Source organism: Lutra lutra, chromosome 1, assembly GCF_902655055.1.
Source record: "Lutra lutra chromosome 1, mLutLut1.2, whole genome shotgun sequence".
NCBI classification, from domain to species: domain Eukaryota; kingdom Metazoa; phylum Chordata; class Mammalia; order Carnivora; family Mustelidae; genus Lutra; species Lutra lutra.
This window is the reverse complement of record NC_062278.1, coordinates 50,360,937-50,374,745: the sequence shown is the minus strand read 5'-3', so window position 1 is coordinate 50,374,745 and position 13,809 is coordinate 50,360,937. Positions and strand designations below refer to the sequence as shown.

The 13,809-nt window shown below is 39.9% G+C and overlaps 1 protein-coding gene across 5 annotated transcripts in view; it reads left to right on the top strand.

Moving 5' to 3' along the window:
* Nucleotides 1-1,758: 1,758 nt before the first annotated feature.
* SENP7 (SUMO specific peptidase 7) overlaps nucleotides 1,759-13,809 on the top strand; it is a 170,474-nt gene continuing 158,423 nt past the window's right edge. For 4 of the 5 annotated variants that reach the window (XM_047723354.1, XM_047723348.1, XM_047723340.1 and 1 more), the window contains exon 1: nucleotides 1,765-1,912. In XM_047723354.1, coding sequence (XP_047579310.1) covers nucleotides 1,873-1,912 — 40 coding nt within the window. In that variant the 5' untranslated portion in view covers nucleotides 1,765-1,872. Of the gene's footprint in view, nucleotides 1,913-13,809 lie in introns of all 5 variants that reach the window. The other variant, XM_047723362.1, reaches the window with a different exon arrangement.

Below are 13,809 nucleotides of genomic sequence, written 5' to 3'. Positions count from 1 at the left end.
ACTTTAAAACCACTTAGTTTTATGGAAGCTGCTAGAAATGGATAAGGCCTACTTACACTTTCCTGTATTATGTTCCCATGTCTCAGCTCTATTTCCATCTTTTGCAGTTAATTTGTTTCCTACAATATTGGCAAGTGAATTAAGCTGGTTTGAATCTGGAATTAAATTGCTCAATTTAAAAAGTTGATTTATGAGGCACCTGGCTGGCTCAGTTAGTGGAACATGAGACTTTTTGATCTCAGGGTTGTAAATTCCAGCCCCACGTTGGTTACAGAGATTACTTAAAAATAAAAATAAGACAAATCTTAAAAAAAAAAAGTTGACTTGTAAGGAAACTTAAAATTGAGATATTCTTCTGTAAGCGGTGTTCTGATTTGTTAAACTGAAATAAAATAGGGTCTCTAAATGAAACCTTTGTAGTGAATGTTAAATCTCATCAAGCCCTGAAATATTGCTGCCTTTCAACTATTCCTTCCCAGTGAAACACTTCCCTGAGCTCAAACAGGCTTTTGCACCTGGAGGCTTAAGCATACCTCAGCACAGAACACAGAGTGTTTAAGAGGCTTTGACTCAAGAAGAACAAGACTGGGCTCTAGTGGTGAGTTAAGCAAGTCCCTTTTTTGGCCTTGGTGAAACGGGGGGAGGGGATGGGATGTTAAGCTCATGAAGCCCCAGGATCTCTTCTGGCTTGGAACATTCCAATATCACTTTGCCTTTGATTAAACCGCTCTGCTGAATTTTGTTTAACTTACTGTGATTACAGCTTCCACATTTAAAAATAAATTACTCAAGTATACACATCGTGGCCAACAAAATAGGACAGTTTTCAAAACTGATGGGCCCCTTGAAAGACCTGAAAAAAAAAAAAAAAGTAGATCAGTCTAAATATACTAGACTGAGTTCATTGAGGACTGGGCTAGTTCCCGAAGTACTGTAATAAAAGTTGAACGAATTCCAGTTTAAACCCGTCCACTTTTATCACCTCAGCATTTTATATTTTAAAATATTGGGGTCTGGTTTTTCTTTTCTTCTGGGCCATTAAAAATGAATTTGGGGGCGCCTGGGTGTTAGGCGTCTGCCTTCGGCTCAGGTCATAATCCCAGGGTGCTGGGATTGAGCCCCACATCGGGCTCCTTGCTCAGCAGGGAGCCTGCTTCTCACTGTCTCACTCCTCCAGTTTGTGTTCCCTCTCTCGCTATGTCTCTCTCTGTCAAATAAATTAAGAAAAAAAAATATGACGAATTTGAATTTAAAGAGATCCTGTTACTATGACATCTTTTCCTCAGCTGATCAAATACATTTCTACTCCAAGTGCTAAACCAATAGCTAGGGCAACAGGGGACTTTACTGAGCTTGGGGACGCTCCTTGAGGACAAGTATATAGAGAGATCGTGAGTAAAGTGATACTGCAAAAAGGGTAACATTTTAATTAAAGGATTAACGTTTAATTCTAAATTTTCTGGATGACCTCGCGAGATCTACTAAATTACAGGAATTTCTATTCCCCTCTTTCAATTTTCTGTCTACCCGGTCGTCAAAGTAAACAAAGCCTCTGACGATCTCGGGCTAAAACCATGCACGCAGCCTCACTTTCCCGTACGTGCACATATAATAAGAGAGACTGCTCTAAATAGGCACTCGCGGTGGCAAGCCGCAGAGAAAACAAGTCCCAGGAAGTGATTTCCGGGTGAGGTGGGAGGGGCGGTTGATTTCCGGTCTGAGGGCAGGCGACGGCTCTTGCGCAAGCGCTGTTCGTACTTTCTTGGCTTTTTTTTTTTCCCCCTTTCTTCTCCCCTCCCCCTCCCTCCCCCAGCCTGAGGGGTCTTGAGGTGACAGCGACTGCAACTGCGACTCCAGCAGGAGGAGGCGAAGATGGACAAGGGGAAGGCCGGGCGACGTCGATCTTCATCCGGTGAGAAAGGGTCAGAGGAGGGCTGAGCATATTCTCTTCCACCTTGGGCAAATGGGAGGCACAGGAGGCGACGGGTGCTTCGGCCCAGATCTGTGGGGCTCGGGCTCCCGCTGGGATTCTGGCTCGGGCTCCGGCTCGTGCAGGGAGGGGAGGAGAAGTCAGGAGCGGAGGGGCGCTCACAATGGAAGACTCCCGGGTTGCCCCCGCCCCTGCGAGTTGAAGACCAAGTCCAAGCTGTCATCGAAGCCTTGGCCGCTTTCCACCCCAGCACCCCTTCCAGCTTTTCCTTCTTCCCGCAAACGCCTTGCTTGAGTCTCATCCGCCCAGGGATCTTCCCGGTTAGCTTGCCGCTGTCCTGCCACGCCTTCCTTTAATTCCACCAAAGTACCAGTTTCACTTCCAGCGCCTGACCCCACTTTTTCTCTTTTCCTTTGATTCTTCAGTTTGCCTCTTTCTCACCGCCTTATCTCCGGGCAGGGAGAAGCGGCTGCAAAGAGGGAAGGGCGGGGCTTGCTAATTGATCCTTCATCCCTCAGATAATTGCAGCAACGGGGTTTCGTTCTTCTCAGCAGACCCTCTTAGTAACCTTTTTCTTTTCCAGCCTCTTGCTGCTTCTTTCAGAAGTGATTAAAAAGTCAAACAAAGGATTTGAGGCCGTGCTTCCATTGTGTTTTTATTCTCAGCATATTTTTATTTTTGAAATTGTTATACGGCTTAAACGACTCTCTTCGGCTTGGGGTACTACATCTCGGAAACACAAAAGTGGAGTTAGGAGACATGAAGTGGAGCTCCTCCCAGTAACAAGTTTTTGTCAAAGATCTCATCCACTTAGAGTACCTCAATTCCTCGCGTTAAGTCCTGTAGACGAACCAGAGGAGGAGAGGGGGAGGACTCTATCTTTAGTAAGCTTTAAGTCTAGTACACAAACACCCAATGAATCAATTATTTCGTTTTATTTTCTCCTTTCTTATGGTACCGTTTGCAGAGTCAGTCTTAACAATCCCAAATTTATTAGGAGTCCCTGTGGGAGTGTATCTCAAGCATTTTTCTGCCTTATTTGCAAAGGAGAGGTGGACAGGATTTATGGGACATTGGAAAAAGCAATTAAAAACCTGAATCCCTTTTCATAAGCAACCGTTGTTATCCTATGTGTGTGTGGGTGTGTGTGTTCTAGGGATATTCTTTGCCTTTGAAAGTATGTGTGTTACGTATATATAAATAGAGGCCTTCAGTAGATCAGTGTTTGTTTTAATATACTTTTTTTGTCCTCTAAGACCTTAATGTAAAATTTACATGTTGGGAAGATGCACGTTGTTTATCTGGTGTCTTTTGTGTGCTTTCTACTAGAACTTTATGGGCTGATTTCCTCAGTTTAAGTTGCACAGTCTTTTTTCAAAAGTGTATTTCATCTTGGTTTAATACATTTGGGAGGGTGGAACAGCGAGATATTAACCTGGTCCTTAAGCAAATCACATCTCCTTTCCCTTGTTACACTTAGAGTTATTTATTACAGTTAATTTGAAGCAAGTAGATGTGGGAAGTAAAATTTGAAAACGAAGCTGTTATTTCTTAAAAGACGTTAATATATATGTTAGTTATCCCTCTGGAGACTTTTTCCCCCTGTTGACTTTCCTTTTGGAACTGTCCTTTCTCAAAAGTAATTGCTATTGTTTTAAACCCATTCTCAAATCTAATATTACCTAGCTGTTCTCCTGTATTCATCTGGTTGTAAGAGATGAATATTAGTTTTTAAGAATGACTCTAAGTAGTGTATACTTAATTTTTACATAAATTATCAAGTAAAACTAATGATCAGTTGATTTGAAGGGATTCTGTGTTCTGTGTGACATTTAAGGGCATATATTTGCCATTTCATTAGGAGTGGTTGCTAACTTGACCTCATGACTGGAAGTGACATTTATGGTCATCAGGATTTCATAACACCCAAAGAGAGGAATTTGATTAGTAAAACAGGAAGACTTCTAAGTTAGAAGCAGAAGGTGGATAGCAGTAGAAAGAAAAAACATGTTTAAGTTTCCTAAGACTGCACTAGGTTTCCCTAAATGTTCTGAATAAGGAAGAACTGTGAAGGGTTAATATATAGTGTATTGCTCAGAACTCTTTTAGTTCCAAGTAGCAGAAACTCAGTTCCAGCTGGTTTAAGCTACACACAAAATAAGAATTTATGGACTCATGTAACTGATAACCATAAGAGTGGGATGGCTTCCAGCATCTGCGTCTGCTTTAGGCACTGGTTGTTAAGGTGTGGTCTAGAGGCCTCTGGGTTCCCTGAGACCCTACTGAGACTGTGAGGTCAAAACTTTTTACAATAATTCTAAGACGTTGTTTGCCTTTTCCTCTTATTCTCCCGCATATGTACAGTAGAGTTTTCCAGAGTCTGCATGACATATATCATGACAAATTGAATGCAGAAGCAGATGGGGAAAACAGTTGTCTTTTTTTTTTTTTTTTTTAAAGGTTTTATTTGTTGAGGAGAGAGATAGAGAGAGTGAGAGAACGCACAGACAGGGAGAGTGGCAGGCAGGGGGGAAGCAGGCTCCCTTCTAAGCAAGGAGCCCAATGCTGGACTCCATCCCAAGACCCTGGGATCGTGACGTGAGCTGAAGGTAGATGCTTAACTGACTGAGCCACTCAGGTGTCCCAAAACTGTTGTCTTTTATTAAGCTAGACATGAAAGAGATTTGCAAGTAGGTAAAATAATGCCATTCTTCTCAGTATTTTTATTTTTTAATATATATTTTTAAGTTTTAAGATTTTATTTATTTATTTCAGAGACTGAGAGAGAGGGAGAGTGAGAGAGCACAAGCAAGAGGGAGGGACAGAGGGAGAGGGAGAAGCAGGTTCCCCGCTGAGCAGGAAGCCTGTTGTGGGGCTGGATCCCAGGACCCTGAGATCATGACCTGAGCTGAAGGCAGACACTAAACCGACTGAGCCACCCAGGCAACCCATCTCCTCAGTATTTTTATTTTATTTTATTTAATTAATTTATTTATTTGTTTTTAAAAAAGATTTTATTTATTTATTTGTTAGAGAGATTGAGAGAGCATGAGCACAGGCAGACAGAGTGGCAGGCAGAGGCAGAGGGAGAAGCAGGCTCCCCGCTGAGCAAGGAGCCCAATGTGGGACTCGATCCCAGGACGCTGGGATCATGACTTGAGCCAAAGGCAGCCGCTTAACCAACTGAGCCACCCAGGTGTCCCCTCCTCAGTATTTTTAAAAAAATAGTTATTTTTCATAAAAAAACCCTTAGTCATGCTAGCATGCAGTGAGTTTATTGTTTTTAAATGAATTGGTAAATTTTTTTAAATAATTAAAAAAATTTTTTTATAAACATATAATATATTATTAGCCCTAGGGGTACAGGTCTGTGAATCGCCAGGTTTACACACTTCACAGCACTCACCATAGCACATACCCTCCCCAATGTCTATAACCCAATCACCCTCTCCCTACCCCCCTCCCCTGGCAACCCTCAGTTTGTTTTGTGAGATTGAGAGTCTCTTATGGTTTGTCTCCCTCCCGATTCCATCTTATTTCATTTATTCTTTTCTTACCCCCCAAACCCCTGACGTTGCACCTCCACTTCCTCATATCAGGGAGATCATGTGATAGTTGTCTTTCTCCAATTGACTTATTTAGCTAAGCATAATACCCTCTAGTTCCATCCACGTCATTGCAAATGGCAAGATTTCATTTCTTTTGATGGCTGCATAGTATTCCATTGTGTATATGTACCACATTTTCTTTATCCATTCATCTGTTGATGGACTTCTAGGTTCTTTCCATAGTTCTGCTATTGTGGACATCACTGCTATAAACATTGGGGTGCACGTGCTCCTTTGGATCACTACATTTTTATCTTTAGGGTAAATACCCAGTAGTGCAATTGCTGGGTCCTAGGGTAGCTCTATTTTCAACTTTTTGAGGAGCCTCCATGCTGTTTTCCAGAGTGGTTGCACAAGCTTGCATTCCCATGAATTGGTAAATATTTTAAAATTAAAGGAAAAATGTCTTAAGTAAAAGAATTGCAAAAGCTCTGATTTACCTTACTTTTCTGGAATGTGGCCATGGAATCAGGAATTAAGCATAAAACACCTCTGAACACTGACAGGAGAAATTACAAAATTTATTGCTAAAGTTCACCCATGAGAAGCTTCTCATACTTTTTTCAGAATATATTGAATCTGTATTTTAAAATTATTTGTAACCCCAATGAGCATGAATACCTTACTTCCAAGTTCACTGCATATCAAAATCAGTAAACTAAATGGGACACAGGTTAAAAAATCTGGCACCAGAGACTGGTCTACTAACAGTTGAATGAAATAATAATTAAATGTATGGGTCACTCAAAGGAGAATGACCATTAGAAACTTTTAATAACAGTAAAAGTATAATGAAGTCATAGATAACAATTTTCAAATGAATCTTTGAATTAAACAGGATAGTTCAAGTGAATTTCAGGTTTTCAACTGATTGCTTCAGGCAACATCCTTGGAAATCTTTGTTGACTCTTTTACTTTTTTGGTGGAATTTTACATTCTTTTTTATTTTTATTTTTCATATATTTATTTTTTAAAGGTTTGTGTATTTATTTGACAGAGAGAGACATAGTGAGAGAGGGAACATAAGTAGGAGGAGTGGGAGAGGAAGAAGCAGGCTCCTTGCTGAGTAGGAGGCCAATATGGGGCTCGATCTCAGGACCCTGGGATCATGACCTGAGCTGAAGGCAGACACTTAACTGCTGAGCCACCCAGGCGCCCCTCATTTTTTTTTTTTTGATGGCTATGTAATATTCCTGTGTGTGTGTGTGTGTGTGTGTGTGTGTGTGTGTACCACATATTCTTTATCCATCAACTATCGATGGACATCTGGTATCTTTCCATAGTTTGCCAAATGTGGACATTGTTGCTATAAACATAGGGATGCAGGTGCCCATTCAGATCACTACATTTGTATCCTCGGGGTAAATACCCAGTAGTGCAATTGCTGGGTCATCGGGTAGCTCTTTTTTCAACTTTTTGAGGAACCTCCATACTGTTTTCCAATATGGCTGCACCAGGTTGCATTCCCACCAACACTGTAGGAGGGTTCCCCTTTCTCCTCATTCTCGCCAACGTCTATTGTTTCCTGACTTGATAGTTTTAGCCATTCTGACTGGTGTGAGGTAGTATCTCATTGTGTTTTTTTTTTTTTTTAAGGATTTTATTTATTTATTTGACAGAGAGAGAATGAACACAGGCAGGGGAGTGGGAGAGGAAGAAACAGGCTCTCCCTTGGAGCAGGGAGCCTGATGTGGGGCTGGATCCCAGAACCTGAGCCAAAGGCAGACGCTTAACTACTGAGCCATCCAGGCGCCCCCATTGTCGTTTTGATTGTATATCCCTGTTGCGGAGTGATGTGGAGCACTTTTTCATGTGTCTGTTGGCCATCTGGATGTTTTCTTTGCAGAAATGTCTGTTCATGCCTTTTGCCCATTTCCTGGTTGGATTATTTGTTCTTTGCGTGTTGAATTTGCTAAGTTCTTTATAGATTTTGGATACTAGCCCTTTATCTGATATGTCATTTGCAAATATCTTCTCCCATTCTGTCAGCTGTCTTTTGGTTTTGTTGACTGTTCCCTTTGCTGTGCAGAAGCTTTTGATCTTGATGAAGTCCCAATAGTTCATTTTTGTCCTTGCTTCCCTTGCCTTTGGCAATGTTTCTAGGAAGAAGTTGCTACAGCTGAGGTCGTTGAGGTTGCTGCCTGTGTTCTCAAAGATTTTGAAGGATTCCTGTCTCACGTTGAGGTCTTTCATCCATTTTGAGTCTATCTTTGTGTGTGGTGTAAGGAAGTGGTCCAGTTTCATTCTTCTGCATGTGGTTGTCCAATTTTCCCAATACCATTTGTTGAAGAGACTTTTTTTTCCATAGGACATTCTTTCCTGCTTTGTTGAAGATTAGTTGACCATAGAGGTGAGGGTCCATTTCTGGGTTCTCTGTTCTGTTCCACTGATCTATGTGTCTGTTTTTGTGCCAGTACCATACTGTCTTGATGATGACAGCTTTGTAATAGAGCTTGAAGTCTGGAATGGTGATGCCACCAGCTTTGTTTTTCTTTTCAACATTCCTCTGGCAATTTGAGGTCTTTTCTGGTTCCATACAAATTTTAGGATTATTTGTTCCATTTCTGTGAAAAAAGTTGATTGTATTTTGATAGGGATTACATTAAATGTGTAGATTGCTTTAGGTATCATAGACATTTTCACAATATTTGTTCTCCCAATTCATGAGCATGGAACATTTTTCCATTTCTTTGTGTCTTCCTCAATTTCTTTCCTGAGTACTTTATAGTTTTCTGAGTACAGATTCTTTGCCTCTTTGGCTAGATTTATTCCTAGGTATCTTATGGTTCTGGGTGCAGTTATAAATGGAATCGAGTCCTTAATTTATCTTTCTTCTGTCTTACTGTTGGTGTATAGAAATGCACTGATTTCTGTGCATTGATTTTATACCCTGCCACTTTACTGAATTCCTGTATGAATTTTAGAAGTTTTGGGATGGAATCTTCTGGGTTTTCCACATAAAGTATCATATCATCTGCAAAGAGTGAGAGTTTGACTTCTTCTTTGCTGATTCAGATGCCTTTTATTTCTTCTTGTTGTCTGACTGCTGAGGCAGGACTTATAGTACTATATTGAAAAGCTGTATTGAGAGTGGACATCCCTGCCGTATTCCTGACCTTAGGGGAAAAGCTCTCAGTTTTTCCCCATTGAGAATGATATTTGCTGTGGGTTTTCCATAGTTAGCTTTTATGATATCGAGGTATGTACCCTCTATCCCTACACCATGAAGAGTTAATTAAGAAAGCATGCTTCACTTTGTCAAATGCTCATCTATTGAGAGTATCTTATAGTTCTTTTTCTTTCCTTTATTAATGTTGTGTATCGTATTGATTGATTAGTGGATGTTGAATTAAGCTTGCAGTCCAGGAATAAATCCTACTTGATTATGGTGAATAATCCTTTTAATATACTGCTGGATCCTATTGGCTAGTATTTTGGTGAGGATTTTAGCATCCATGTTGATGAGGGATATTGCTCTGTAATTCTCCTTTTTGATGGGGACTTTGTCTGGTTTTGGGATCAAGGTAATGCAGGCCTCATGAAATGAGTTTGGAAGTTTACCTTCCATTCCTATTTTTTTGGAACAGTTTCAGAAGAATAGGTAATAATTCTTTAAATGTTTGGTAGAATTTCCCTGAGAAATTGTCTGGCTCTGGGGTCTTGTTTGTTGGGAGATTTTTTGATGACTGCTTCAATCTCCTTATGGGTTATGGGCCTGTTCAAGTTTTCTGTTTCTTCCTGGTTCAGTTTTGGTGGTTTATATGTCTATAGTAATACATCTATTTCTGCCAGATTATCTAATTTGTTGACATATAGTTGCTCATAATATGTTCTTATAATTGTAGCTCTTTGGTATTGGTTGTGATCTCTCCTCTTTCATTTGTGATTTTATTAATTTAGGTCCTTTCTCTTTTGTTTTTGGTAAGTCTGGTCAGGAGTTTATCAATCTTATTAATTCCTTGAAAGAACCAGCTCCTAGTTTCGTTGAGCTGTTCTACTATCCTTTGGTTTCTATTTCATTGATTTCTGCTCTGATCTTTATTATTTCCCTTCTCCTGCTGGATTTAGGCTTTATATGCTATTCTTTCTCCATCTCCTTTAGGTATAGGAGTAAATTGTGTACTTGAGACCTTTTTTTGTTTCTTGAGAAAGGCTTGTACTGCTATATACTTTCCTCTTAGGACTGCCTTTGCTGCATCCCAATGATTTTGAACAGTTATGTTTTCATTTTCATATGTTTCCATGAATTTTTATAAATTCTTCTTTAATTTCATATTTGACCCATTCATTCTTTAGTAAGATGGTCTAGCCTCCATGTATTTGAGTTCTTTCCAACTTTCATCTTGTGGTTGAGTCCTAGTTTCAAAGCATTGTGGTCTGAAAATATGCAGGAAATGATCCCAATCTTTTGGTACTGGTTGAGACTGATTTTTGACCCAGGGTGTGATCTATTCTGGAGAATGTTCCATGTGCATTAGAGAAGAATGTGTATTCTGTTGCTTTGGGACGGAATGTTCTGAATATATCTGTGAAATCCATCTCGTTCAGTGTGTCATTTAAAGCCCTTATTTCCTTATTGATCTTTTGGTTAGATGATCTGTCTCTTTCAAAAGTGAGGGGGATGTTAAAGCCCACTACTGTTACTGTATGATTGTTGATGTATTGCTTTGATTTTGATGTTTATTGGGTTATATAATTGGCTGCTCCCATGTTAGGGGCATAGATATATAAAATTGTTAGATCTTTTTTTTGGATAGACCCTTTAAGTATGATATAGTGTCCTTCCTCATCTCTTATTATAGTCTTTGGTTTAAATTCTAATTTGTCTGATATAAAGATTGCCCCCCCAGTTTTCTTTTTTTGTCCATTAGCATGGGAAATTGTTTATTACTCCCTCACTTTAAATCTGGAGGTGTCTTTGGGTCTAAAATGAGTTTCTTGCAGACAGCATATCGATGGATCTTGTTTTTTTATCCATTCTGATACCCTGTGTCTTTTGATTGGGGCATTTAGCCCATTCACATTCAGGTAACTATTGAAAAATATGAATTTAGTGCCATTGTATTGCCTGTAAGGTGACTGTTAATGTCTCTGTTTCTTTCTGATCTATGTTACTTTTAGGCTCTCTCTTTGTTTAGAGGACTCCTTTTAATATTTCTTGTAGGGCTGCTTTGTTGATTGCAAACTCTTTTAGTTTTTGTTTGTTCTGGAAGCTTTTTATCTCTCCTTCTATTTTTAATGACAACCTAGCTGGATATAGTATTCTTGGGTGCATATATTTCTCGTTTAGTGCCCTGAATATATCATGCCAGTCCTTTCTGGCCTGCCAGTTTTCTGTGGATAGGTGTGCTGCCAAGCTAATGTTTCTACTGTTATAGGGTGCAGACCTCTTTTCTTTTCTTTTCTTTCTTTTTTTTTTTGATTTTATTTATTTATTTGTCAGAGAGAGAGAGAGAGTGCACGAGTGAGCACAGGCAGACAGAGTGGCAGGCAGAGGCAGAGGGAGAAGCAGGCTCCCCACAGAACAAGGAGCCCGATGCGGGACTCGATCCCAGGACGCCGGGATCATGACCTGAGCCGAAGGCAGCAGCTTAACCAACTGAGCCACCAAGGCGTCCCCAGACCTCTTTTCTTGAGCTGCTTTCAGAATTTTCTCTTTGTCTCTGAGATTTTAAAATTTTACTATTAAATTTGGGGTGTTGACCTGTTATTGATTTTGAGGGGGGTTCTGTGTGTCTCCTGGAATTTGATGCCTGTTTCCTTCCCGAGATTAGGGAAATTCTCTGCTATAATTTGCTCCAATATATCTTCTGCCCTCCTGTCTCTTTCTTCTTCTTCTGGGATCCCAATTATTCTAATATTGTTTCGCTTTATGGTATCATTTGTCTCTTGACTTCTCCCATGGTGACCCAGTAATTGTTTATCTCTCTTTATCTGAGCTTCTTTATTCTCCATCATTTGGTCTTCTATATCACTGATTCTCTTTTCTGCCTTACTTATCCTAGCAGTTAGAGCCTACCTTTTTTGTTGCATTTCATTGATAGCTTTTTTGATTTCAACTTGGTTAGGTTTATTTCTCCAGAGAGGGATTCTCTAGTATCTTCTGTGCTTTTTTAAAGCCCAGCTAGTATCTTTATAATTGTCATTCTGAACTCTAATTCCGATAGTTTACTAATGTCCATGTCAATTAGGTCACTGCCAGTTAGTACTGCCTCTTGGTTTTTTTTTTTTTTTGAAGTGAGTTTTTCTGTTTTGTAATTTTGTCCAGAGAAAAATAGATGAATGAGAGAACAAAATGCTAAAAGGGAAACAGTGATCCTGGGAAAATATACACTAAACAAATCAGAAGAGACCCAAAACTGGGGGGGAAAGAAAAAAAAAGGAATATAATCAGGCTGTTGGAAAGAATAGAGCCACACACTAGATTTTGGTTGAATTTTGGTGTGCTAGAAGAAACTACCTCTTAAAATTTTAAAGAAAGAAAAACTTATAAATACCCCCAAATCAGGGTAAATACAATGAAGGGATGGGATATGATTGTAAAAATGAAAATTAAAAAATATTTTAAAAAATGAATCAATAAGATACTAAGTTGGTTGAAAAAAGAAAGAAGAAAAATTAAAAAAAATAAAAAGGAGCGAATGTAATCAGATGGGTGAATAGAACAATGTCATACACTAGATTTAGGGTATAATTTGGCCTGTTAAAAGCAACTGCATCCCAAAATTTTAAAGAAAGAAAAACTTATATTTATACAAAAAATAAGGTTAAATACAATGAAGGGGTAGAATATGACTTTAAAAATGAAAATTAAAAAAATATTTTAAAATTGGAATTGATAAGATAAGAAGCTTGTTGAAAAAGAAGAAAAGCTCAAAGAAAAATGAAATAGAAAATAAAAAATAAAATTAAAAAATTAACTTGGAAAAACTAAAGAATCATGGGAAAAAAGCCATGAATTCTATGTACTATATTCCCCAAGTGCTGGAGTTTTGCAGTTCTAATTGATCAGTAAACTTGGTCTTGGCTTGATGTTCTTGCTGATCTTTTTGGGGAGGGGCCTGTTGCAGTGATTCTCGAATGTCTTTGGTCCAGGAGGAATTGCACCACCATGGCCAGGGACGAGGCTAAGTACTTTCTTGGGTTTGCTCTCGATAGCTTTTGTTCCCTGAAGGCTTTTCATGCAGCTTTAGAGGGCAAGAATGAAAATGGCAGCCTCCCAATCTCTAGTCCCCGAGGAGCTGAGAGTTTGCACCCCAATCCTCAGTGCACCCTAGAGAAAAGCAGTTAATCACTCCTGCTTCCCTGGTCTCCGACCACACTCCGTGCTCACCTGGATTGTGACTGAGCATTTCTATCTCTGGCACATGACCCCATTTGGAGTCTCCAAACCCAGCAGTTTCCTGTGCTGTGCTTCGTGCCACTCCTCCCAGGGGAAGAAGCAGAGTCTTCCTGGATCAGCCACTTGTTGGGCTGAACTGTGCTGCAGATCACGGTTTATGGCAGCCCTGAGCTGAGAACTCACTCCTTGGCTCACTACGGCCAGCTTCCCCACTTCAGTACGTGGGAGCTCTGCCACACTCAGGAACCCTCAGTCTTTCTTTGACCCTGAGAGTCCTGAAACCACACTGTCCCAGGGAGGATTCCACCCCTGCTTAGCCACTGGAGCAACCTCCCTCCCCAGAGCAGACTTCTAAAAGTTCTGATTTTGTGTGCTGCTGCTCTGTTGCTTGGCTGGTAGCTGGCTGATGGAGGCTTTCTCCCACCCTACAATCTATCTTTCAGTGTATTGCCTCGGATTCACTTCTCTGCATGTCCCACCTTCCAGAAAGTCGTTGCTTTTCTGTTTATAGAGTTGCTGCTATTCTTTTCTTCGATCTCCTGTTGAGTTCATAGGTGTTCAGAATGGTTTGATAACTATCTAGCTGAATACCTGGGACCATATGAAATTTAGGTCTTCTACTCCTCTGCCATCTTGCTAGCAAAGGCACTCTCATTTAACTTAAGGATACATATTTTTTTTTTGAGTACTTCGGTAGCAGGCAGTGTACTGAGAATTTACAAACTTTAGTTCTTTCAGAAACCACATAAGGTGGTTATTATTTCTGATCTACAGAGGAGGAAACTGGATTTTAGGGAGGGTAAACAACCATTAGCAATAGCAAGCAAGAAATAGCTGAGATTCAAAATCTGGTCTTTCTCATTACAAAATAGGTAATTTTATCTTCTTTTACTGCCACAGGACATTAGGTAGTCTTACTTGGGAAAAAT